Source organism: Lynx rufus, unplaced genomic scaffold, assembly GCF_022079265.1.
Source record: "Lynx rufus isolate CCGP_SWC_20201006 ecotype Redwood Valley unplaced genomic scaffold, mLynRuf1.p SCAF_19, whole genome shotgun sequence".
Taxonomy (NCBI): domain Eukaryota; kingdom Metazoa; phylum Chordata; class Mammalia; order Carnivora; family Felidae; genus Lynx; species Lynx rufus.
In genome coordinates this window covers 28,434,228-28,461,807 of record NW_025814833.1, presented here as the reverse complement: position 1 = coordinate 28,461,807, position 27,580 = coordinate 28,434,228, and the positions used below count along the sequence as shown (strand labels likewise).

Sequence of the window (27,580 nt, the reverse complement as noted above, 5' to 3'; positions counted from 1 at the left end):
TAACTGGAAACGTATGCCTCCCACAGAAATAGCTGCATGTTCTCCGCCATTTAAACGAAATTTACAAAAAAACATGAAATCTCACCTCTTCCTGAACACCAGCAGTACTTGTTAACTTGTTTCCATCTGTGATGGTAATTAAAATAGATGGTTCTAAAAAAAATGGATTTCTCCCCTAAAATACATTTAAAAAGTATTAGAGCCATGTAAAGTAATAAAATGGTATTTAAACTTTTACATCTGCCTGGCCAGTGATCTCTCAAGTGTGTGATAAAATTTGCCTGGATAAACAAGAAGGAAAAGATTAGGGATTGAAACGGGTGGGAAATCCAAGTAACAATCCCTGCAGAGGTAACTAACATTCAGAATGGACTGAAGGATTCTTATCAGTCGGGAACTCCCCCAACTCGCATATCCAAAAACTCCTCTCCCTCTGCGGTCTAAGTAATCATAAAAGAAAGAGACTGGCAAATTCCTGGCACAGGTAGGGGGACATTAGTGACTCATGCTCTGCAATCTGGACTCTACTCTGGTTACTGTGAGCAGAGTTTCTAGGGCAGGAAAGGACACCACTATTTCTTCATCCATTTATCCATCAATGGACACTTCTAGAACTTTTTCAATTGAATTGGGAGAGGCGAGAGGGAGCTAAGGACACTGAAAATTTCTCTTCAAATACCTTGTTCCAACACTTGTCAGCAATTTATTCATCCCACTCTCAGACACCTGATGACCTGAGGGGGAGGCAATTGGCACTACACATTTTATGATCAAGCCACATACAAGACCCCCCAAAAGGGGGACATTTTTTTAAAGTATGTGTTTAAAAGATACGGACTTCCTTTGGGCAGTTGTGAAAAGTAGCAGAAAACTTGGTAACCACGCCCAGTTTTAAATTCTTACCCCAAGTCACCAAAAGAAATTAGCTGTACTCACTCAAAAGTTTTTTTACCTGTCCATAATTGTCTATTCCAGATATTAATCTATTGAGATTTAACAAATCAAATGAGGATCTTAGAGCCTGACCAAGAGTAGTCAGTCCAGAAGCCTGAAGATTTTTTAGTTCACTCATGAATGTTGCGTGATTTTCCTTCCAACCAGCCTGAAAACCAAACATTTACAAAGAAATTCCCGATTACACAATGAACAATATATAAAGTGCAAACAACCACTAAACAGCAAGTATCCAACCTCTAACAGATTCACTAGTCCCTCGATCTAATTCTAGTCTAGATCTTGGCTGATCGGAAAGATCTGTCGGCGTTAACGACCAAGAGCAAAGAGGCAAACGGTGCATTCGTCCATTATGGCTGGAAGGCTCTGGCTCAAGAAGTCCAATCTTCTATTCAGGTCCAATCAAACCTACCCAAACACCTCAGTATTTACCTTAGTTTGACACTGATGATGAGCATGAAGAAAGGAGGAGAGGAGGGGCTATTTTTAAGTGCGCTGTCCTTGATAGAGACAATTCGCTACTGAGGGGCTGAACTGCATGAACTTTTCTAACCAAGATTCTTCCCCCCAAACAATATGTTCACTTTAAATAAGAGTCAAGGGGGAAGTCTAGGAATAGAGCCACCGCTATTCGGAGACAACCTTTCTGGCATCTTCAAACGTTCAGAAAGCCCCACGTCTAGAAAAAGGGGAGAAAGAAAAGAAATTTAAAGAGTTTTGGCAAAGAAGCAGCCCCCAGGCACTCCCAGCAGCTATGAGCAGCAGCAAAGAACCAAAGACCCCAGGCCAGCAGCCAACATGCTGTGATCGAATGGTTTGGAGACCAGGAGGAAAAGATCACGTTGACTGGGGGCCAGTAATGGCTATAAAGACAAAGCAGCACCAAATGCAAAGAAGAGAAGCCAAAAGAAGAACTGGCAGTTGACAGCAGGTCACAGAGGAGAAGGCCAGCAAAGGAGAGAGCAAACAGCACAGCTTGGCAACTGGGTGGGACAAACAGCCACCTTAGTGTTGGTGACACTGAGGGCAGCAGTGTGATAGGCTGAATGCTGAAGTCATGCCAACCAGGCCGGTACAGCTGCAGGTGGAAGGCGAGAGCAAATAATAAGAGATCAACCAAATCATTTCAATTTCATGTCTGGCCGAAGGCACGCTGGGCCATTATCCATACAACTACAGCAAACGTTCTCTCTTCTAGTTTCATAGTCTCCAGAAGCAGTTTGGGTCAGAATGACTGAGATATCTGCATGACCCTGAGCGAGCCTGTTGGCCCCAGGGACCGAGATGGTATTCTCTGGAACTGGAGAGGATTAGGCAAGCAGGGACACTGTGCGAGGCTGTGCGTAATATAAGCAGCGGAAGGAGTCATTCACATTGGAATCCGACAGAATGGCGCCCCCTTCGGCTGAACCGTCCAGAACCCGCATAACCATACAGGGTGAAGGTCCTGGTTAACACCCATTCCAGTCCAATAGTCTGAAATTCTGTGAAATTAAAGATGTGCTTAGCCGTTGGGGTTTTTTTTTTTTTTAATATTCCTGACATATCCTACAGATCGAAGGGTCTAAAGGTAAAACCTTTCCACGTGTCCCTTTGGCCAGATTGTATATATGACTTTTAGTACCTAGGGAAAGCAGAGCATGAGAATTCCTTGCGGCCTAAGGAAAATCTTAGGCCACAAGCAATTATGGCCTTTTCACTAAAAGCGTAGTTACAAAGAAAGCTTGTGTGGAAATTGTCCTCCTCAAATACCTAGAACTATCAGCACGTGGCAAATCACACTGAATTAAAAAATGAGCTTTCTTCTTTGTGGTGGAAGAGAAAGGTATGCATTTGGGAGGGATACTAGCAATTCTTTCCTTTCTTCAACAAATTTGCACGGGCCAGCTATGCCGTACTGGACAGAACACTAACCGCTGGAGATCTAGAAAGGTATCAGCCCTTGAGAAGTTCCTGTCACAGAGGCATGAGAAATGTATTTATGGGCACTAAAAGGACAAGTGACCAGAAGGTTCGGGAAGGCTCCTCACTGATGGCAGGCGTGGAGGGGCAGGCCAAGGAAGAGAACGAGAGTCCACAGAAGGATAGGGCAGGAGGCAAGGCTGATAAGTGGGGTTCTGGCTGCATAATGCTTCGTAGTTTGGATTTTATCTGTTGGCTCTGGGAATAACTTGAGGTTTTTAATCAGGGCAGCGGCTTGATCAGATCTGTGTTTTAGCAAGATCGTTCCGCTGGGGAGATGGAGAACAAACTGGGGGGTGGAGGGGAGGCTGAAGCTCGAGGCAGGGAAACTGGTTTGGAAACTGTTGCCATAGCTTGTGGGAAGAGCAGAGGGGAGGAGAAGGGGCTGCCGATGAAACAAGAATTTCAGAGGCGGCGTCAGAAGGATTTGGGAGCTGATCAGAAGGGATGGGCGAAGGACCCAGGTCATCCATTAGGTCGAGCTTTGTGGCCTGGGCAAACCTGAGAATGGTGGGCCCTTCCCTCACAATCCACGTTATAATGTTGACTGCTTTCTCGGAGTTACTTCACGTAGCAATCTTCCTTCCACATTGTAAATTCCGCATTATACCCACAGCGAGCACTGAACTCCTGGGAGCCGCAAAGCAGTCCGCGGCATGACTAAAGAAAAATGAGCAGACAGCTTGGTTTGGTAAAGGGCTGGGGTAAGATGTGGGTACCACTTAGGCAAGCACCCTGTAACTCCTCCATATTGAAAATAACGTGTCCCGATTGTTCAGGAATTTGTTGCCTCACAGTTCTGGAAACCTCTATACATGTCTGTCTCTTACTAGCTCCCAATGGGTTATAGATGCATCTCTAATACTCTGTCACATGCCATTCTTCCTGTCAAGGAAAACTATGGATTGGAAGGAAGCATTTTACAAATCATTCCTGCACTTGAATCGCTGGCATTCTGTTATCAGGTCAATCCCAATTGTTTGCAATGTACTGAACAACGCAAGAACTAAAAGCCCCTAAACGCATTCCTCACCATGCTGAAGGGGAAAGAGCCTATGGATTAATCTCACTATCTTGAGAACTTCATTAATGTGACAAATTTCTTCCCAAAAGATAATCAGGAAGAGCTAGTGGCAGAGAGTCTGTGTTTCTATTTCTCGCTCATTGTTTGGAGTTGATTTTTTTTTTTTTATAGAAATGAATTCAGGACAGCCCGTTTCCTAATACAGTCTTCTTAACACAGTCTTTTCTTCCAAATTACTCCACAGGTACGCTACTCTCAGGTCAGTAAAATCTTGACTCACGATAATGGGTTCCATACATTCTTACGGAAGCTTTACAGCTTACCAAGTACTTTCACATTTCACATTTGGTTAGGACAACCCTATAAAACAGGCATGGTATTACCGTCCCTATTTTGTTTGCCGAAACCAGGAAGAAGTAAGACTTAAGTCGGTCTTGTTTGTGGGGGTGATAGTGGCAGGATTGGGGATCGAGCCTCGCATCGGCTCCACACTGAGAGCACAGCCTGTTTGGGATTCTCTCTCTCTCCCTCTGCCCCTTCCCTGCCCTCTAAAAAAAAAACAAAAACAAAACCCCCAAAACACGGCTAGTCTGACTTGAGATGTGAGGTAAGTGTAAAATCCATGCGGCGTTTGGAGGACTTAGAAGAAAAATAAGAATGACAGTATCTCAGTATTTACTTTTATATTGGTTATGTGCCGAAGTGATAGTGTTTTAAATTTTCGCAGTTAAATAAAATGTACCACTAAAAGTTCCACCTGTTTCTTTTTACTTCTTAACGTGGCTACTAGACGAGGTTACAATTTGTGTATGGCTGGCATTATATGTCTGTTGGATAGAGATGTGCTAGAAGGACCTGGAGGTCAGGCAAGGGAGCTCGGCCTGGCTTCGGCAGACAATAGACTCATTACAGATTCCAGGGGAGGGGGAAACAGGATCAAAGCAGTGTCTCAGGAAGGTCAGTCTGGCAGTGACACATAGGGCAGATTGGGGAAGGAAGGCAGGCTACAGATTTCTGTCCATAGCCAGGAAAAAGAAGCTAGGAGCCTTGACTAGTAATCCCAGCCTGAGGGAATCAGGACCTGAGTTAGCCTGGGAATGAAGAGGAAGGCAGAAACATTTTAAACCAACAAGATAGGACTTGGTGACAGACCGACCATGAGCGTGAAGGAGAGAGCGCAAAGATGGTTACAAAACTTCTAGCCCGGGAGACCAGAGGGACAGAGGTTTGGGATGAAGGAGCAACCTGAGACGAGTGAACTCCTGAACTGAGGGTTTACTGTCTTAGGTCAAGTTGTAAAAGTCTCCCTGGAGTAAAGTCACAACGATGATGAAGACGGTGACGGTGGTCAGTAATAATCATAGGTAATGTGCATCTGTGCTTATGTGTCAGGACCTCACTTAGGCTCAGCATACCATTCTATCTGTAGCCTCACCTGGGCACCTTCACCACCCCACGAAGTAGGTGCTGTCATTACTTCCATTTTATAGATGAGCACACTGAGGCTCAGAGAGGATAAGCAACTCGTCCAGGGCGAACAACTAGGAAGTGACGCGGCTGGGATCTGAACGCAGGTAGCCTAATTCTAGAGCCCACCAATTTAAACCACTACAGTCGAGCATCTTCTAGGTAGTCCACATCCTCACCTTGTAGACAAGTCCTGTTATAGCTCCAAAGTCATACACTTAATGGAACTTCCAAATTTCCTTTCAGTGAAACTTCCTTTCCCTCATGTCTAAATGCAGACCAGTTGCGTGTGGGGAGCAGTGACCTAGGACTTGGAAGACCCTGGTCCATTCGTGGCTATAGCCAACTAGCAAAGCAACTGGTCCAGAGTAAGTCGTTTATCCCTTACTGGGGCTGTTGTCTCATCTAAGCAACGAAAAGGTTGAAAAACCAACTGGAAGGTCCCTTTGGGTTTTTGTATCTTGTAATTCCATACCTTTATATAAATCTGACTTACAGAAAGAAAACAACTCACATCCGAATCAGTACGTTAGTTCGGGCCTGGCTGAAATGTGTATTGGCAACTGAAAACGTCTTTGAATGCCAACAGAAGAAGTACGGGCTTTTCAGTCTACCAGTGCCTTGGGTTCTGTCCCAGCTCCAGACTAGCCACTAGCCATTTATCGTCCACTCATATCACCACAGAAAGGAGAGAATCTGCACTCCTTTCCTTGGAAGGGCAAAGCCTAAAAGAAATATGTCCTACTATCCTCTGCAACCTTATTAAGGCCCTGCTCCCATCTCTACAGGTCACTTGTAATCCAATTCCAAAATACAAATGACCTTGTTAGGCTTAGTGTCACGTGCAAATTTAAGGAACACGCTACGAATCTCCTCATCTAAGGTAACTGAGGAACATATTTAGGGCAGCTACATCTAACTTTGCACAAGAGAAGTGCCCCTTAAAAATGACATGAATGGAATAACTCGCAAATCGAGAAATAAATGAAGGGGCGCCTGGGTGGCTCAGTCAGTTAAGCATCCAACTCCTGATCTCGGCTCAGGTCTTGATCTCAGGGTCGCGAGTTCGAGCCCTGCGTTGGGCTCTGTGCTGGGTGTGAAAGGGAATTACGGTGAATCTTTTCAAAGAGCACAAATAGTCCTTCTATATTATAGGTTGTCACATGCCAGGCTCTCTCTCTGTCCCTCTGACTCGGTGCTGAGCCACTGCACTGACCCATTCTGGGCACACACACGCCCGAAAGCCCATTTAGATGCTGCCCTGAAAAGCTCCGCCCAAGTCTTCCTGGGATCCAGGGAGAGAAAATACAAGTTGCTTCCCTCTCCTTGACAGGACTTGTTTAGAAAAATCTTTTATTCAAGGAAATGAAATCAGGCTGGCAACATTTGCCCTTCAGAGTCCCATACAGAGGGGGCTATCCTGGACCTTGGGCTCTTCTTCGAGGTGATTACAAACTAGATGATTAACGGATTTGAGTATTTTCCCAGATGTCGCAAGTTAAAGCCAAAGAGTTTAAATTTAGCAGGGCCACCATTTCTCTTGTTGAAAGATAAACTATTTTCCTTTTTCCATCTGTTCTCCGCAAGTTGGGGGTGGGGGCGGGGAACTGGTTCTGCAACAACTCAGACAACCTGACTAAATCGACTTCAACAGCATTTTTCAACCAACTCACTTTCTTCTGCAACCTGACATTCTATCGACTTTGTCACGGCATATCGTCCTTGCACTGGTAACCGGACCAGCGGGACAGAATGACATGGAAAGAAAGGAAGAAGCCCTGCTTTTCCAATCAAGTCCGCCTCCCAAGAAGACACATGACTTTTCCCTCGAGCCTTATACGGAATATCCGTGTGAGTTAAAGCTTGAAAAGCTTCTGGAGTTTTCTCCTCACGACTGAAACAGACTCTAATTCGGACAGAGCTAGGAGACACGGTTTACTTGGCCTCCTACGTAAACAGAACACTGTGACAGCTGAATCATCTTAAAATGTTCAAGCATCTTTCTCAATTGCGTTTACCTGCAGCACACCTACAAAGGAGGGTGCTAACATGATGAACGCACACATTGGGAAGACGCTGCATCGGTGAAAGGACAGAACTGTCTTGCTTCTCGAATCTCTTTTAAAACTTCCTTCCGGCATTGCATTTTCTGACCCTGACACAACTGTTTTCCCCCTTAAAACTCCAGCAATTTGGACTGGTAGCACTTTTTTGTGGTTTTTCTCCCTTGGCTCAAGGTACTGGTACGCTTCCGGGTTCGACAGGGGCTATCTAGGATTCTGTGTTTGATGTGCACTGACACAGCTTCTTATAAAATTACTTAAGACCATCCAGTTCTCTTGGATTCCTTCTTGTCTGAGTTACTTCCCCAGGGGCGCTTGGTGTCCTGAACTTGCTAAAAGCCTCAAAGTCCGTTTGATTTGATTGCATCAGTTCTCTCCCTGAGACCACTGAAATAATACCAGTCAAGACCATGCAAAAGAATTCTAGCTTACTTGAATCTCCTAGTTTTTAAAAGACATTCTTAAGAAATTGACTCCCTAGCATTATGCTAAGCAAAATTAGTCAGAGAAAGACAAATGTCATATGACTTCACTCATATGAGGCCTTTAAGACACGGAACAGATGAACATAAGGAAAGGGAAGCAAAAATAATATACAAACAGGGAGGGGGACAAAACAGAAGAGACTCATAAATATGGAGAACAAACAGAGGGTCGCTGGAGGGGTTGTGGGAGGGGGGATGGGCTAAATGGGTCAGGGGCATTAAGGAATCTACTCCTGAAATCATTGTTGCACTATATGCCAACTAACTTGGATGACAATTTTAAAAATAAATTAAAAAAAAGAACATTAAAAAAAAAGAAATAGACCCCCATACTACACTGCAGAAATGTATTTGACAGTCTATGGCCTGCAGGATTGTTTTTCCAGCAGATGGCTAAAGGCCCACATCATGAGCACCTATTTTTAAGTAAACTGGGCAAAGAAATGATCCACAGTTTGAGTCTACTGACACAAAGCTCACGATTTTGCATCATGGGTCTCTAGAATACCTAGTATGAGGGATTTTTTAAGAGGATAAACAATCCTAGAGGTAAGTCTAAAATATCTGCAAAATGCATTTTTGAGTTTTCAAAATTTCTCTTGCCCCAGAGAATCAGGAAGAAATTATGAGATAGAAGCCACATTTTAGAAACTTTTCTCCTTTGTCCAAGAGTCAATTATACTGTTAGTGAAAGAAAATATCTTAGAGTAGCAAAGACTTTGCCAAACTCGGTCAGATACAGTGTTAAATGTTTCCTCTCTCACTCTCAGACCATTTCAACTGTGGCTATTGACCTATTATCAGGAAAAAAAAAAGCTATTGTGCAGATCACATGCTCAATTGTTGAGACTTTGGGTTCGGATAGGAGACATTTTATTTTTATTTATTAAAAAAAATTTTTTTTAAATGTTTATTTTTGAGAGAGAGAGAGTGCAAGTGGGGGAGGACAGAGAGAGAGAGGGGGACATAGAATCTGAAGCAGGCTCCAGGACCTGAGCTGTCAGCACAGAGCTTGAACTCACGGACCTCGTGATCATGACCTGAGCTGAAGTCGGACGCTTCACCGACTGAGCCACCTAGGTGCCCCCAGATAGGAGACATTTTTATGAACACATACACAAAATAAAAATGAGCAAAGATGGCCTTGGAAAAACGCAAGGACAGGAGTGAGAGCCACCCAAACACTGCAGAAAGAACTGAACAGAGGAGGCCGCAGAAGGGCCATTCATTACTTTCCAAAGTATTACATGGCATCTCTTTTTTTTTTTTTTTTAATTTTTTTTCAACGTTTTTTTATTTATTTTTGGGACAGAGAGAGACAGAGCATGAACAGGGGAGGGGCAGAGAGAGAGGGAGACACAGGATCGGAAACAGGCTCCAGGCTCCGAGCCGTCAGCCCAGAGCCTGATGCGGGGCTCGAACTCACGGACTGCGAGATCGTGACCTGGCTGAAGTCGGACGCTTAACCGACTGCGCCACCCAGGCGCCCCGTACATGGCATCTCTTTCTTCCAATTTTTTTTTTTTAATTTTTTTTTTCAGCGTTTATTTATTTTTGGGACAGAGAGAGACAGAGAATGAACGGGGGAGGGGCAGAGAGAGAGGGAGACACAGAATCGGAAACAGGCTCCAGGCTCTGAGCCATCAGCCCAGAGCCCGACGCGGGGCTCGAACTCACAGACCGCGAGATCGTGACCTGGCTGAAGTCGGACGCTTAACCGACTGCGCCACCCAGGCGCCCCTCTTTCTTCCAATTTTTAAAAATTATTTTCTCAAAAAAATTTATGACCATTTTAAAATTTTGTTTTATTTTTATTTTTTTAATGTTTATTTTTGAGAGAGAGAGAGAGAGACAGAGAGACAGAGCGTGAGCAGGGGAGGGGGGCAGAGAGAGAGGGAGACACAGAATCCGAAGCAGGCTCCAGGCTCTGAGCTGTCAGCATAGAGCCTAACGCAGGGCTTGAACCCATGGAGGTTGAGATCATGACCTAAGCTGAAGTCAGTCGCTCAACTGACTGAGCCACCCAGGCGCCCCATGAGCATTTTTTAAATGTTTATTTTTGAAAGAGAGCATGAGTGGGGGAGGAGCAGAGAGAGGGGGGAACCAAGGATCTGAAGCAGGCTCTGCGCTTACAGCAGAGAGCCTGATGTGGGACTCGAACTCACAAACCATGAGATCATGATCTGAGCTGAAGTCGGCTGCTCAACCAACCAAGTGTCCCTATGAGCAGTTTTTTACATTATGCAAGTAACATACATTCAATGTTAAAAATTCCAACAGAAATAGGAGGCCAGTCAATACCTTCCCCAAACTCCCAGGGCCACCCTCTTGAGAGGTAACCATTGCCAGGAATCTGTCTTGATCATTGAACTGTTATCGGCAAACAGAAATGACACCAATGAGATGGAGTCCCATTTACCAATGAAAATGGAGTGACATTCATCAACATAATGAGTAAGTGTCCAAGAAAGCACAGTAAGCATGGCCAGGAACCGTTTTCTAAAATTTAAAAAGCAAGTTTGAAATCACCCTGAAATCCATACCTCAATTATTCGCCTTCCTGCCTTTCAGTTATACCGTTCTCGCCTATACTTTTTTTGGAAAGAACACTGGAAATAACCTAATCTAATCCCTTCATTTTACAGATAAGAAAATGGACCACATAAAAGGTAAGTGACTTACTTGCCCAGGGTCATGTATCTATCTAGTCAGTGGCAGACTGTGGCTAAGAATTGAAGTGACACCCCTTGCCACACGTACACGACAGTGGGTGGGGTGATCTACCAGACAGGACGTACCATGACCATTTTTTAAAACCTGATTTTTGTAAAAGTACCTAGATTTAAACAGACTTCTAACACACAGCTTGAAAACGTCACTATGAAATGGAGGTTACAAGTAAGCTTTTAAGAAACATGGAGAGGGGCGCCTGGGTGGCGCAGTCGGTTAAGTGTCCGACTTCAGCCAGGTCACGATCTCACGGTCCGTGGGTTCGAGCCCCGCGTCGGGCTCTGGGCTGATGGCTCGGAGCCTGGAGCCTGTTTCCGATTCTGTGTCTCCCTCTCTCTCTGCCCCTCCCCCGTTCATGCTCTGTCTCGCTCTGTCCCAAAAATAAATAAAAAACGTTGAAAAAAAAAATTAAAAAAAAAAAAAAAAGAAACATGGAGAGCTTTGCCCCGCACATCTTCAGCATTCTTCCATAAGAAATAAAACAGGAGGGCCCCCCACTTCCCAATGCCATGGCTGTATGAAAGCCTAGATTTTTTCCCCTGGAACCTGCAGTCTACTGTCTAGTTATGCGGGCTCCCTTTGGCACAGACAAATGCAAAGAGATGGGGCTCCAGATTAAACCGTGCCTCCAGGCAACTTCAGGCCAATTTAAATCACAACCTATTGGTCTAGTTCAGACTAATCAACCTCTAAAGGTCATACTCCAGCCTCTTCCCTCTTCCTTTTGCAACTTTTCTTCGTTATAATAAAGCACCTTTGGTCACATCCTCCCCCTCAAGTCACACCCTCACTGGAATGCTGCCAGCTCACTCCTCCCTCCCTGCCTCCCCCCCTTCAGCTCTCTGTATCTCCCTCCTTCTTTTGGCTCACTGATGCTCTAAGGGAGACCAACTCAGGGGGTGGAAGAGACAGGTCTGGCCGATGCAGGGAACTCCCGTGGGCAGATGACGGGGAATAGGTTTCTATGCACTCATGGAGCAGATTGCAGAGGGCTCAGGATGGCATCCATAGGCCTAGGGAGTCTTTAGAGGCTTGGTTGCGGGGACAGGGGTCGAAACCAGCTTTTTTAGAAACTTGGCGGTTGGTGTGGGAAGAGTAGGAATGTGGGGGGTACTTTGGAGAACCAAGTCGAAGGTTGTTAACAGTGGTCAAAGAACCAAATTTCAGGATCTGGACTCGGGTGACGGCAGCAGAAATTGTGATGAAGGAACGTATGTAAGAAGCATTTCCCAGGGATGATGGACGGATCTCAGAAGACATGGAAGGACAGGGTCAAAGGTAAATAATGCCTTGCTTTCAACCCTGGGTGGCTAAAAGCTGGGAAATATGGAGAAGAGGATAGGTTTAGAACCACAGGGTCTTCTTGACATGGTCACTATGAGCTGATGGCAGGACAGACAGCCAAGTGGAGATGCCCTGTAGTCAGCTACAGGTGCCTGGGTAAGAAACTGAAGATGGGGAGCCATCGGTGTGGAAGGAATACTTGAAACCACGAACAAGGCAGTCAAGGGCAAAGAGAATAAACGTTAGTAACTCAGCCCTTTCTTACTCATACTGTTCCTTTCTTGCACGAACATAAATGCGTTCTGCCTTTGGTTCACTCGCATTCAAGCCCAAAATGTGGCTCTTGGTACTAAGTTTACTGAACTATTTGACCTATGGGGCAGGATATAAATGACAACAACAACAACAACAACAACACAAAAAAACAACTGCCATTAACGACTCATATAATCAGGAGCACATGGTTTAAGAAACAGAACCCCCACTTTTTCTCCCAACATCTGGCACATCAGTACAAAAGCCTTCATATACCTTTTCTCTGGTTAGGACCCCAGTGGCTGAGTGGGCGGCATCGCTGTTCCTTCTCGGAAATCCACCCTTCCCAGCTTAACTAAGCAGGAAGGAGAAATAGGTATCTGGCTCCGGAAGGGGTCGGGGACTTGGGGAGACTGGGAGATGTGGAGGGAATGAGAATGGTACCATCAGGTAAAGGCACAGGCTGATACATAAAACTCCGTAAAGGTGCTTATGGTGCCTTCCAGCCTTTTCCAAGCCGCTCTGCCTCCCCACAGGTTGTGGATTGGAAGAAAGCAACGGTTACTGTGAAGTATCCCGAATGTCTTTCTTTTCCTTACCAGAAACACATTTGTCAGGAGATTGATAAAGTCAAAGTGGCAAAATCAGATCCTGGCAGCCACTAGAAGGCCAAAGACTACCCTGCTGCTTTTTCAAGCCTACTGCTTCTCCTATAGGGTCTACTCAGCCCAGACGAACCGTCCTCAAACTCCACCCCCGACATGGACACACTAACCAGTCTCAATCCCCACCAACTCCACACGCTGCCAGGGTAGGGGCAGAACTGTGGCCCATCAAAAGCCAAACTGTTTCACAAACGAATGCACTGTGATACTCGCCTAGAGATCGTCAGAAAAAAATAAAACCAGTGACTCTGGCAGTAATAATGTTCAGTCAGTGAGGGCTTGCTATCGTGCCAAGCACTGCTATACCAAAAACAACCGTAAGTAAGAGCATGACAGTTCTGTCTAAATAACACGGCTCCAGGACATATATCATGATGAGAAAATACAAGTGAGAAGTTATTAAAAGGAATGTTCTCCCATGACTGATAGGAAAAGTAAAGCGGCTCATTACCGAAGCCTCTGGAATAGAGACAGACCCGGGTCACTATTTGGCTGTGTTACTTAACCTCTCTGGGCCCCGGTTTCCTTATCCGTTAAATGGGGATAATAACAGTACCTCTGACTTAGGCTGGTTGGGAAGATAAATAAAATAAGTACCTTATATTCACTGGCACATTGCCCGGTGCATAAGCATTACTCAATAAATGTCAGCTGCTGTTATTAGAAAGCTTTTGTATTATTGTTCATTATTACAAGAAAGTAGTTATATGTCCAATCCTATCTGTAAAAGTCGGATAACACCTTCGACTACAAGGGAGGGTTTTAGAAGGACCCCAAACTATATATGAAATGTTATATGTAAAATACGTGCCATTCAGTACTTTTGTCCAGACTCAGGATTAAACATTGCTTTTTCTTCCTTAAATGGAAGTCATTACAGTAACAAAAAATAACGTGGTCACTTCTGTAACCCCCATTGGAGGACTGAGGTTAGAGAAAGTAATAATCATGGGAGTTCTCCTACCGTGTGAACCTGGACCCACCCCCACCCCCCCTTTCAATGCTACTGATGACATCCCATGATATAAGACAAGGGCTTGCTAGGGAACATCCAGAAAGTCTTCAATAAGAGCAGTGATACAAACCTCCCTTTGTTTCTTAGGTTTTGTACTATGCCAAGCTAGAGAATTTATCCTTTATCCTACTTTTATTGATGAATACTGTTCCTAAGAATTCTTGGGCCAAGGAGCTCTCTAAGTCAAATGAGGGCTATGTCACATATTTCTAATAACACTAAAAGCATGGAACATTTCGAGCCACTGGCAAGCACACATTACCAACAGAATTCTGAATTCCCACATTTACATTAGGAGTTCACACATATATTCTATTGTACCTAGCCTAGGAAAACACTTCTAACCCAACCAGTTAGATCACCAAACTGGCTTTCAATACAAACAAGAATGGGATGCTTTCATATTTTGCCCCAGGGCCAAGGGTTATCAACCCATCAACTCTGAACTGTATGATAACCTTTCATACACAAATGAGTCCATTATGGTGTTAATTTTAAACAGAACTTGAAGAGAAAGGAACTTCCTTGGCAAATAATTTCTAGGATGCGAAAGTCAGAAATATCTTAAGAAAGAATAGAAACTAACACAGCGCTGTCCAACGGAAGTATAGCGCATGCCACATATGTCATTTTGTATTTTTAAGTAGCCACATTTTTAAAAACTGAGGTAGGTGAAATTGACAGTATATTTCATTTAACCCAATATATAAAAAGTATGGTTGCTTAAATTTGTAATTGATCTAAAAGTGGTTAATGAGATGTTTTATACATTTTTGTACCGAGTTTTCAAAATCAAGTGTTTAAATTACATTTAGAGCACATCTCTTTTTTTTTAATTTTTTTTTTCAACGTTTATTTATTTTTGGGACAGAGAGAGACAGAGCATGAACTGGGGAGGGGCAGAGAGAGAGGGAGACACAGAATCGGAAACAGGCTCCAGGCTCTGAGCCATCAGCCCAGAGCCCGACGCGGGGCTCGAACTCCCGGACCGCGAGATCGTGACCTGGCTGAAGTCGGACGCCCAACCGACTGCGCCACCCAGGCGCCCCATCTTTTTTTTTTTTAATTTTTAATGTTTATTTTTGAGAGAGAGAGAGAGAGAGACAGAGTGCGAGCGGGGGCAGGGTAGAGAGAGAGAGGGAGACACAGAATCCGAAGCAGGCTCCAGGCTCTGCGCTGCCAGCACAGAGCCCCACGCGGGGCTCCAATTCATGTACCGTGAGATCGTGACCTGAGCCGAAGTGGACGCTTAATTGACTGAGTCACCCAGGCGTCCCACAGTTACAGCACATCTCGATTCAGACAAGTCACCTTGCAAGTGCTCAAAAACCACATGTGGCCAGTGGGTACTGTTCTTAACAGGGTAAATACAGCCAATCTAAAACATGAGTGGTATATTTGAAGAGCTGTGCCTACTCTCACCAACACCTCAGCCCTTCACCCTCATCACTGGAGCCTTTATAATGTCGCCCCCCGCCCCCACCATCCCTGAGTTGTGAAAAAGAAGGGGGAAGGATGTGTTTTTAACAAATCACCTTGGAAACCCAAATCCATTTCCCCCGTGGAAACAATAACAAACACAATAGTTCTCCGGCTAACTGACATCAAGGGTTAAGAAGGCTTTCCTGGGGAGGAAGGTCTGGGAACCTAATCACCATTTAGAACATCGTATCCAGGAGATAGTGTGGTCCAGCTCACAGAAAGTACTCACACGAAGGGACTGCCTGGATCTCTCATTTACACTCTCGGTGAAAGGGAACCAGAGGCCATGTTTACAAAGAATTCTTCATTTAAGAACTTAAGCCGGTGGGGTCCCGTCTTCATACCTGTCGCTCCCCCCATACAGAGGGTCCTTCGACCCTGCCTTTCTCTGGGAAGCGCATCTCTCCCTGAGTCGTGGGAACTGTAGCCATGTTTGACCACTCTGTGCACCTAAGAACCCTGTCTCATGAGCCGTTCTGATTATCTTCTCGAAGCACAGGCAAACGGAGGACAATATCTGCCCTGGCCTGACATGCGCCCTGCCCTTCTGCCATCCCGTCCACCCTGATCCCAACCTCCAGGCCAAAAGCTCTCACGCGATCAGCACTGATGCAAAACGAGGCAATTGCAACTCCATTTTGGGGGTCGCCTCCCCCTTTCCTTCTGCCCACTCCCTAGCCCACCTCAATGCAGGCCGCTGCGAATAAGCAAACAAATGTACAGACAGCAAGCTTTTGCCTCACTTCTCTTCAAATCCACTTCACAGCTCTTCATCCCAGGAAAAACGTACAAACTCTAGCTCAGAGGTTTCAAAGCCCTTTTGTGGTCTCGTCTTGGCTAGTTACAATCCTGACTGGATGAACTGAATTCACACTGCTGTGTCCTGCCCACCCTCCTCCCTCACTTCCAATGTGTTGGTTAAGAGTCCACCGTTCTTCGGGCGCCTGGGTGGCACGGACAGTTAAGCGTCTGACTCCTGATCTCAGCTCAGGTCAGGATCTCACAGTTCAAGAGTTCAAGCCCCACGTCGGGCTCTGTGTTGACGGTGTGGAGCCTGCTTGGGATTCTCTCTCTCCTTCTCTCTGACCCTCCCCCGCTTGTGCTCTGTCTCTCTCTTTCAAAATAAATAAGCAAACTTAAAAAAAAAAAAAGAGTCCACTGTTCTTCACACACCCCATACCTGAATCCACTTTTTCCAGTCACCTTTTCCCAATGTCCATTCTCAAGAACTTTGATGACTAGGACTGCGTCTTTTACTCTGCTGGTCTCTCCCTGGGCCAGGACTTTCTGGCCTATGTCATAGGCCCCTGTAACAGACCTGGTCCAGAGAGGGTGCTCAGTGAACATATGGCAAGTGAACAGCTAGACTGCTACGGTAGCAATCCACTGGCAGACTTCTCTTCAGGAAACACCATTTTGATCATATCACCACAGTGGTGACAAAGGTCAGACCAACAGTTACCTGCAGGAAGGAAGGGATCACAGGAAGAAGCATTTTCTGAGTTGACGGAAATGTTCTGTATCTTGGTCTGGGGTGGAGGTTACATGAACGTATAAAGGTGTAAAAATGCATTGAGTTGTTAAGATTGCTGTGTTTTAGTATATCAGTTATACTTCAACAAAGAAAGGGGATGCATATACATCGGTCTTGTAAAAAATACAATTCTGCTACATTACTTTTTGTCTATTTACTGAGTACCTGCTGAAAATCTAGGCACTCCCTTAAGTGCTCAGGGTTCAGACAGAAGTTCAAGTATGTGCCCTTGAAAGAACTCACATTAGGGAGGCCAACATGAACACCGGGAATCACCACCTGACACGCTGATTGCTATAGTGAAGGTCTGGACAGTGTCAGGGGATCACAGTGGGAGTTGTCACACTGCTGGGAGTATGGGTGGGGCAGAGAGGCAGAATGACTTTTGAGAATGTAGGCTCAAGAGTTGAGCCACGTCAGGTCAACAAGTGTGTCCCCGGCACAGGGAACAACATATGCGATGGCACAGAACCGAGAGGCATAGTAGGTCTGGGGAAGACAGCCTTCTCGCTGTGGCCGGAGGCTGAGGTCTAGGAGAAGGGAAAGGAGTGGAAAGACACAGTTGAGAAGGTGAGCTAGGGTCATGGAAGCCTTGGAGGAGTCTGGCTTTTACTCTGAAATGTCCTGGGGAAGCCACTGAAGGCTTTTAGGAGGGGGGGGTGACTTTATTTTACTTTTAAGAATGACCGATTTAGGGGCACCTGGATGGCTCAGTTGGCTGAGCATCTGACTCTTGATTTCAGCTCAGGTCATGAGCTCAGGGTCCGTGAGTTTGAGCCCGGAGTTCGCCTCTGCACTGACATCGTGGAGCCTGCCTGGGGTTCTCTCTCTCTCTCTCTCTCTCTCTCTCTCTCTCTCTCCCTCTCTCTCTGCCCCTCTCGCGCTCTCTCTCTCTCAAAATGAAATAAACTTAAAGAAGAAAAAGAACAACCAATCCGGTGGCAATGAGGGGGAGGAATCAGTGAGGGGCAAGACCAGACCAGAAGCAGGGAAACCAGTGGAGTGGCTGTTGCAAAAGCAGTCCAGGTGAGGAAGGACCAAGAGTGAAGCGAGGGAGAAGCAGGTAAGAATGAATGGCTAGAGGAGAGATTTGGGGGTACAGAACACACAGGACTCTGCAATTCTACCAGCACTCCCCATCACCTGGCATCGGGTGCCCAGTCTGGAGACAGCACTTACTCCCCTGGCCAGAGATCTAGTCTTTTATCGAAAACTTTGCTTGTTTTTTTTTTTTTTTGGAGAAATATTTTATTCACTGCAAAACAGCCAGCAGAGGTTCAGATAGAGTGGCATATATGAGTGATGAAGGGTTATTTGTATAGGCTTTTCACTAAAGTTCTAATTCCTGGCATAAGGGAAAAAAGTGCTACCGCTCACGGTACCTCACTCTTAAAATTCTTTCTGGTACACTACATTTAAATCATAGGTTGGACAAAAGTCTGTAAGCATTTACTTCGTAGGTATGTGTGTATAACTGACATATTGTTATATTAGTTTCACGCATACAACATACGGATGTGATATTTGTATATATTGCGGAACGGTCACCACATTAAGCCTGGTTAACATCCACTGCCATGTGTGGCCACAAAATGGTTTTCTTTTTTTCCTATGATGAGAACTTTTAAGATTTACTCCCTTAGCAACTTTCAAATATGCAACACAGTATTTTAACTCTCATCACCATGCCATACATTACAAAAAAAAATCCCCATGACTTATTTATTTTATAACTGGAAGGTTGTACCTTTTGAGCCCTTCAGTCATTCTGCCCACCTCCCACTTCCCGCCTCTGGCAACCGCCGATCTGTTTTCTGTACCTGTGAGCTTGTGTGCTGTTTTCGTCTTTTGTTTAGATTCCACATATAAGTGAGATCAGATAGTATTTGTCTTCCTCTGTCTGACCTACGTCACTTAGCATGATCCATGGTTTGCAAATGGCATGATCTCCTTCTTTTGTGCAGCTGGATAATATAGGTATCACTATTTCTTCATCCATTTATCCATCAATGGACACTGATGTTGTTTCCATATCTTAGCTATTGTAAATAATGCTGCGATAAACACAGGGGCCTGGGGGTGCAGGTTTTTAATAAATCAGCGTTTTCATTTTGAGATAAATACCCAGAAGCAGAATTGCTGGAGCATAGGGTAGTTCTATTTTTAATTTTTTGAGGAACCTCCACACTTTTCCAGAGTGGCCGCACCAGTTTGCATTCCCACCCATAGCACACAAGGGTGCCCTTTTTTCCACATCCTCGCCAACACCTGCTATCTCTTATCTTTTTGAAGACAGTCATTCTAACTCGCATGAGGTGAGACCTCATTGTGGTCTTGATTTGCATTTCCTTGATGCTTAATGACCTTGAGCATCTTTTCATGCACCTGTTGGCCATCTCTAGGTCTTCTTTGGAAAAAACGTCTATTCAGATCCTCTGCCCATTTGTAAATCAGATTGGTATTTTGCTACTGTGTTGGAGGAGTTCTTTACAGATTTTGGATATTAACCTCTATCAGATACATACGTGATGGGCAAATATTTTCTCCCATTCAGTAGGTTGCCTTTTCATTTTGTTAATGGTTCTCCTCCCTTTTCTAATTTCAAAATAACTATCATCGCATGCTTTGAAGGGCCAGTGAGGAAGGTGAAAAGGAAGCTAGGTCAGGGGAGACACAATTCATCATAAAAGTCAATGCACCGCCTTTGTGGCATTTTGCGTGTAGAGTGCACCCTCTACTCTCATGCTGCTCTCACAGGCCGGGTGGCTACTGTTTCACCCAAAAGCACTTCCTTAGCTTCCAACCACAGTGAAAGGCTCCCCTAAAGGTCACTCTTCTGTCCAAATAAGGCCCATAAAATACACTTGTGGGCATATGAAAAAGTTATGCGTTCGTTAAAATACCAATAAATGCTGGGAACACAGGTCATTTAAAAAGCCCAAGTTTAGGGGCGCCTGGGTGGCTCAGTCGGTTAAGCGTCCGACTTCGGCTCAGGTCATGATCTCACGGTTCATGGGTTCGAGCCCCGTGTCGGGCTCTGTGATGACAGCTCAGAGCCTGGAGCCTGCTTCGGATTCTGTGTCTCCCTCTCTCTCTGCCCCTCCCCTGCTCGCACTCTGTCTCTCTCTGTCTCTCAAAAATAAATAAGTGTAAAAGAAAAATTGTTTAAAAAGCCCAAGTTTACTTCCTAAATCTGTAAGCCAAAATACTGCCTTTGCTGATACATGTTGATAAAGGCATACAGATACCAGTAAACACAACTAGCTACAGGATGTGAAAAAAAGCAACACTCAAGGGAAAGTTTCACTTTTTCAAATGCTCTATGTTTTCAAATTACAAACTTGGGCTAGTTCTTTGAAACATCTCTTCCTATTTATATATATAAAAAAAAACACTTCTGCCCACTATTTATACATGTGTTTCAGCTATTTCTAGAAAAGTGACTCCGTTTTATATTAAAAAAGCATTTCCTTCAATAAAAAAGATATCACTTTAAGAAAGTCACTTCAAACATCAAACTATTTTGAATATTTATTATGTTCCCCAGTCTCATGGTTCACTTTCTTCTTGGTGCCCTCAGTTTGCTGGGAGCTGGTAGTACCCACAGGCTTACCTCAGCTATCTTTCACTGAATAAAAGGAAATTGTGATTCATGGCAAAACAACACACACAAGGCAGCGGAACCTCAGCCAAAACTATTAGGAACTAGTATGCAAAACAAAGCCCACTTTAAAAAAATTTTTTTTACTGTTTATTTATTTTTTTTGAGAGAGAGAGACAGGGAGTGGGTGGAGGAGGGGCAGAGACAGAGGGGAAACACAGAATCCGAAGCGGGCTCCAGGCTCTGAGCTGTCAGCACAGAGCCCGACACGGGGCTCGAACCCACGAACCCAGAGATCACGCCCTGAGCTGAAGTCAGACCCTTAACCAACTAAGCCACCCAGATGCCCCTAAAGCCCACTTTTTAAAATCATGTATTAGTCTTATATGGATATACTCGAAATTTTAAACTATTAAACAGGGTTTCATCCCAGCTGTGTAGATACCGTTGTATGAAAGTAGTGTTAAGCCTTGTGACACTATGTATAAAACGTGTCTACAAAGCAAAGCTTGAAACAGATGTAGCACAAAATGCTTGCATTCCACATGCTTTCTATATGGTCCCCAAATCAAACCGAATTCCATCCACGCCAGACTGCAAGTAACAGGTATGACGAATTTTAAAAGAGCACATAGCCATCTCTAAGTGCAGTAAGAATCCACTAAGCCCTACGTGAAATACTATATTCATGTACACAACACTATACATCAGAGAAAAATTCCAGTCACTGTAACTTTTGACAAGATTTATTGTCAGAGCCTGTAAGTGGATATACTGGGAAGAGTTCCACGCCTATTAGAAAAAAAAAAAAAAAAAACCCTCCCAAATGCACAACTCATGCCTGTTTACACCACCAACAGCCCTGAATCTTCCAGTAGCACACACACACACACACACACACACACACACAAAAATTCGTTCGGCAGTGTTTGGAGCTGGATATAACCAAGACCTGAGAAACAAGTAGTTATTTTGAGAAGAGATAAACAGTGACCCTCCAACTGGAGAGCAATTGAGAAATACAGTTCACACTATTCTGCAGAAAAATAAGCTACCAGCAAAGCCCTATGTAACATCACTTGGCTGAAGGGACCCAGACTCTTAACGGAGAGTGAAGTTTTGAGTAGGGACCAAGATGCCTGCTGACAATCAAAGAAAGACCAATTTGATAATCGGTGTGACAGAAAACAGACCTTTCTGGCTTCCAGCTATTAGCTAATGAAAGACTCAACTAACTTTTAAGAAAAATTCACCAGATGTTCTAAAATTTCAGGCCTTCCCAAATGCCTAGATCCGAAAAGCCAAAGAACAAATAGTTACCACATGCTGAGGGGAGGGGTGGGGGAGGCAGAGGGCTGGCTGAGGAGACCCAGAAAAAGAAAATGCTACCAAAGATGTACATCGTTAGTGATTCAGGTACGGCCAGCAACATGACGAGAACATCATTAAGATAACTAACCGGTAACCATTTTCTAGCGCATGTAAGTATCATGTGAGATTAAAATGAAAAACCTGAGCAAACCTTTGAAAAGCATCAAGACTAAATCATAAGCTAACTAACGATCGTTAATTAAAAGTATTACACAGGGTGCCTTCTCCTATCCCATCTACAGAAGAAAACAAAGATCAAATTCAACTTGGAAGGATGCTTTTTTTCTAAAGGGGAAAAAATGTGATATATAACATGGCAGGATTAAGAGAGCTGAGAGATGAAATTTCCACTAAAAACAAAGTCCAACTTTCCCCCTCTGTTCATAGAACTATCTGGAGCCTCTAAAATACCATGGATAAGTTACACAGCCACTAAAAATTTTAAGTATGAAGACTATGCGGCAACCCAGAATAATTCATGGGACAAAACAGGCGGGAAAAGCAGGACATAAAGTAACATGTATATACCATGATAAAGATGCTAGGTAAAAAGATGTCACCATGGTTGTTGGGGGGGGGGGGCTGTGGGATGGGGTGGGAAGGTGAGACTTTCTTTTTCCTTTCCAAAGATTCTGTAAATATTGCCACGAAATGTTTCTAGATCAAAAACAACAACAACAACACTTTTAAATGGCAAGTCTTGGCATTTCAGGAAAATGTTAAGTAAGTTATCCTTTAAAGAAAAAAAAGCCACACGGCTTTGTGGCTTATCCTTTTTCCTACTTCAAATTAAGGACAATTTCAAATGGCCACCCTACAAATGGTGGGTTCTTATCTGTATTAGTACTCAAAGGGTGTAGACTTTCAGACTTAGGACGTACAAACATCTGCTTTTCTATGTGGAAAAAAAATGGTCACACCCTTTTGGGAAACTGACATTTTTTAAAAGCTTGTGGCATTTTGGAAGCGGTCTACTTGCTGCAGTTTTTAACACAGATAAATCACAAACTGAAAACAAAAGCCCCCAAACCAGAACAGTTTGAAGGGGAACCTAATAATCAAACTGTGAACCCAAGCTACGAGTTACAAAATTAAAGCCTCCCTTTGGCCTTATTTCTGAAGGCACGCTCTCTCTGGCCAACTCTTCAGTTTGGTAGGTTCCGTTCTTTTAAACACTTCCCTCGGCTGAAACGGATTACAACATGTCCCGACTGCAGCTCCCCAGCACAATTAAGATAATTCTGAGAAAAAGAAGGCGTCTAGCAAAAGACGTCAAGGATTATGGTAATATATTTTTGAAATTTCAACATGCAAGCAGGACTCTCATGCAGGTTGACTTAATAGTCTGAGTTCTAGTTTATCGGGCCACTGCAGGCAAGGCAGTTCTTTATCTCCTCACCATTAGGAACATGAATTAACTACCCCACGGAGGTTAAATCCTCCCTACTTTTCGCCTGTAGGTCAGAATCCCGTGGATCGAATCATCGAATTGGACTACCGCAGCCTCGCGCAGTCGAGTCCTCCCCCTTCCTTCCTTTCTTTCTTCTCCCGGGACAAATCCCTGCGTGGCTAACAGCAACCTAATTTAGGATGTAAATAGGTAGGCCAGGTCCTTAAAAAGCTCGGGCCCCCAGTGAGTTCCGATCCGCACGTCCCCGCCCCAGCCCGTCGCGGCTTCGGCGGAGTCTGCAAGGAAACACTAACAGTCGCTAAGGTGGCCGAGAGCGGGCTGGAGCGGACCGATCCAGGGGGAGAAATGAGAAGTTTCTCCGGGTCTAGGGTGGGGGAGGCTAGCTCCGCGGGCAGATCTGCCATCGGGTGGGGCGGGGTAGAGACCACAGACGTGCACGGGCTCCGGCTCCACTCCGAAGGCCGGCGGCTGGCTCTGCCACGCTCTCAGCAGGAAGGGGAGGGGAGCGGGAGGAAGAAGGGGGAGGCGCGGGCAGAGGAGGGGGGAGGGGGAGGAGGCTGGGCCGGGAGGAGGAGGAGCCGGCGCCGGGAGAGCCCGCGCGCCGGGCCCGCAGCACCTCGGGGCGGAGTCGCCCAGCCCGCCCGGCCCCGGGGCCGCCGCCGCCGCTCCCGGTGCGCCCCGAGGGGGCGGGCCCATCCCGCAACCTCCCTCCCGGTGTCGGGTCTTCCTTCCCCTCCCCTCCCTCCCCTCCCTCCTTTCCATCTCAGCAGCGCCCTCAGTCTCCCTCTCTGGCTCATACAAAAGCAAAATGTCCGCCATGTTCCGAGGCCGCTGCGGTCGGCGCCGCCGCCGGCTCGGCCTCCGCGCCGTTCGTCCCGCGGCCGCCCCTCCGGCGTCCCCCGGCCCCGGCCCCGGGCGCCGCCGCCGCTCCGCCCGCCTTCCGCGCGCACCCCCCCTCCCCGCCCGCCGGGCCCGCGCGCCCCGCCGGGCGCCGCAGCACCGCCTCGGGCGGGGGCAGGGGCGGCAGCCCCGGGGAGCCTGGCTCCCACTTCCCGCCCGCCCACTCCCTCGGTGGCCCCTTTACCTTGATGCAGTACGGGGGCTCGTCGTAGGTGACCAGCATGTACCTGTCTCCGCGGCTGGCCGGGTCCCGGGCGCGCAGCTGCGGGACGAGGGATGACGGAGGGGGCCGCGAAGGGAAGGAGGGAGGAGGGGGCGATACAGACGTTACAGAAGCACCTAGATCCACCACCACCCCCATCCCTCGGGAGCTCTCCCCAGCTCTCCCCTCCCCTCCCTTTACCTTCAAGAATAACTCCACAGCGCCTTTGGCAATGTCCAAATAGGAGGTGCCCAGGTCAGTGCGCTGGTTCATAGAGGCGGACGTGTCTATGAGGAACAGCAGGATGGGCATCTTCCCCCGCACCCCTGGCTCCGCTGCCCACTCTCCTGGCCCTCTTGCCCTCACTGCCGCGGACTGCCACCCGAACCCTCAACTCTCGCAGAGGCAGGGTGCAAGGAGCAAGAGGAAAAGGGGGAGACGGGACGGGACGGATGGAACTGCTCCTGGCCTCCTCTTTCTGCAGCCCCACCTCCTCTCCCTCCAAGGGAACTTGAAAGTGGGAGCGTGTGTAGCCCTCGGGGCCCTCCCCCTTTCCCCTCCCCTGCCACCACTACTGCCGCCGCCGCCGCCGCCGCCGCAGGGACTACTGCCCAAGCATCCGTCCACGCTCACTCAAGCGCTCGCCCCAGACTGAGAGCTGTCTCTGTTCACCGACACACAACTTCTGTCCGCTCACCTACCATGGGCACCATGTGACCAGAAACCACGCCATTGGCTGCCAATTATGTGGTATTTGCATATTCATTAGATGACAGGGCAAGGGGCGGGACTTGGGCGAACCCTGGGAGTTGAAGTTTGAACCCAAGCAGGGGGTAAGTGAGGGGAGATGTTAAGGACCCTCCTTTAAACGACTTGGAAGCCGTTAGGATACTTAGGGTGGTTTGGATGGTTATTCTCTTGCTCTTCAAACACGATGGCTCGAAAGGAAGAGTGAATTTGAGCAACAGTTGCGCAGCACTACAGAAGCAGATGCTTGGGCAGGCTGCACAGAAAACGCTCTGCTAACTGCAATCGATCAATCCTGCCAGTGGCTAAGACCAAAACATTTCAGAAGCAGCAAACTTCTTTCCTGGCAAGACCTACTCGCATTCCTTTCGATGCCTCCCCACTCTTGATCACTATTTGTAAGGCGGTTGCTGGCCTTGCATTCCACATATATCTACTTAGAAAGAAAACTAAAGCTTGGAACAAACACGGTTACCTAAACTGGCCTTTTGTATCTACAAGCTCCTTCAGTTTCATTGAGCTTTTCAAGTATTGGCCTGCCTGTGATAATTCCACCCATGGTTGTGCCTTGTACAGCCTTTACATATGGGAGGTTTCCCACCCTAGGTTCTGATTCAACTCTCATTTATTGAGCACCTATGATGTGCCGGGCACCCACGTTGGCTTTATTTAATCTTTGAAATAATTGGGCTAGATGGCATTATATTTGATTTCCAGTAAAGGAAAGTGCAGCTTGCTAGAATTAGGGTAACACTGAGGGATATTCTCAAGTCTGGTTCCATGGAGAGGCTCAGTAGAGGGCCAACCGTGCTCGGCTGACTACTTGGTGTAACACAACTTTTAAATATGGAGATGTGATCCCAGCAGTATGCTATGCATAACATGGAATCCTGAGCTTCAATGAGCTTACAATTCATATGTGCTTTGTAATGTAATACATATATATGCACACACGCACATGTATACATATATAGTACATGCATACACATTCAATAACATTTTCAGAAAAAAATAAGATTTCAGAAGAGGCGCCATGGCAGCAGAGACAAACAAGCAATGCAAATTAAGAGTGCAATGAAAGCAATGGTCTAGTGGTCTGGAAGTTCGGAAGGTTTCATGGAAGGGGCACAGAGGCAGAAGGGAGGGATTCTGGGTTGGAAGGAATAGGGTGAACAAAAATTCAAACCAGTAACAGTTATATGCATGGGGCGTTCCAGGCCAGTCTGGTGGGATACACCTGGTGGGAATTAATGAGGAAATCAGGATGAAAAAGGCACTAGAAGCTTCCATTTCCATTCTGATACAAATATGGTTAGAGAAGGGCAAGGTTCACATGGGCCAACGAGCTGAAAGTGCAGGCCTGGTTGGGGCACTGGTGTGTTAGTTTTCTACTGCTGTGTAACAAATTACCACAGAGTCAGCAGCTCAGAACGACATGCATATTTATTACCTCGCTGTTGCCATGAATCAGGGGTCTGGGCATGGAGCGGCTAGATTCTCTGCTCAGTCTCAAAGGCTGCAATCAGGACGTCGGCCAGGCTGTGTTTTCATCTGGAGACTCGACTGGGAAGGAATCAGCTTCCAAGGTCAGTCAGCGTGTTGGCAGAATTCATTTCCTTGTGGCTGTCTTTTTGCCGATGGCCACCTTCAGGTCTCCCTGCACTTGCAGTTCCCTGCCATGTGACCCTCTCCGGAGGCTGTCCACAGCATGGCTATCTGCTTGCTCAGGGCCATCAGGGAAACTGCTTGCTCCCATCTGCTGAGATGGAGCCTTATATGACGTAACTTAATCTTGAGTGACACCCATTACCTTTGCCGTATTCGATTGACTAGAAGGAAGTCACAGGTCTCATCCACACTTAAGGACAGAAGATTATACAGGAAGTAACATCGGGGGGTGGACATCATGGGAGTCATCTAAGAATTCTGCCTAACATTAGGTGGGGGTGGGATTATTACCTAGAAACAAACTTTCCCTGGCTCACAGCTTTTGCTAAAGTCAACTCCAAGTAATAATATGCCACTTTCATTCCATGAGATCAATGCATGGGGATGATTGGTTGATTTGGTTGAAGATGTACAAGATTTCCTATCAGGAGTTTATATCATATATATATATATATATATATATATATATGATCATAATATATATAGAAAAAATATATATGATATATATATTATATCAAGATTTCCTATTAGGAGTGTATATAATATTATATATATTATATAATAATATATAATATATATAATTTAATAATATGTAATAATTTAATATATGTCATATAATATACATAAAAATACCATTTGTGAATTGAGGCAGATCACACTCCCTATTTATGCATTTATATCTATATAAAATACTTATTTATAGTAATAAATATAATAAATATTTAATTATAAACATTTATATTATATTATATTATATTAT

General features: G+C 45.6%; 1 protein-coding gene across 9 annotated transcripts in view; it reads right to left on the bottom strand.

Annotated features, from left to right (window-relative positions):
* LOC124513937 (integrator complex subunit 6-like) overlaps positions 1-25,055 on the bottom strand; it is a 56,840-nt gene extending 31,785 nt beyond the window's left edge. For 3 of the 9 annotated variants that reach the window (XM_047081992.1, XM_047081996.1, XM_047081997.1), the window contains exons 1-4: positions 24,607-24,971; positions 24,388-24,465; positions 953-1,102; positions 86-175 (exon numbers count right to left, since the gene is read on the bottom strand). In XM_047081992.1, the coding sequence (XP_046937948.1) occupies positions 86-175; positions 953-1,102; positions 24,388-24,465; positions 24,607-24,717 (429 nt within the window). In that variant the 5' untranslated portion in view covers positions 24,718-24,971. Of the gene's footprint in view, positions 1-85; positions 176-952; positions 1,103-18,740; positions 19,092-24,387; positions 24,466-24,606 lie in introns of those variants that run through there. The other 6 variants (XM_047081991.1, XM_047081993.1, XM_047081999.1 and 3 more) reach the window with 5 other exon arrangements.
* Positions 25,056-27,580: the final 2,525 nt, after the last annotated feature.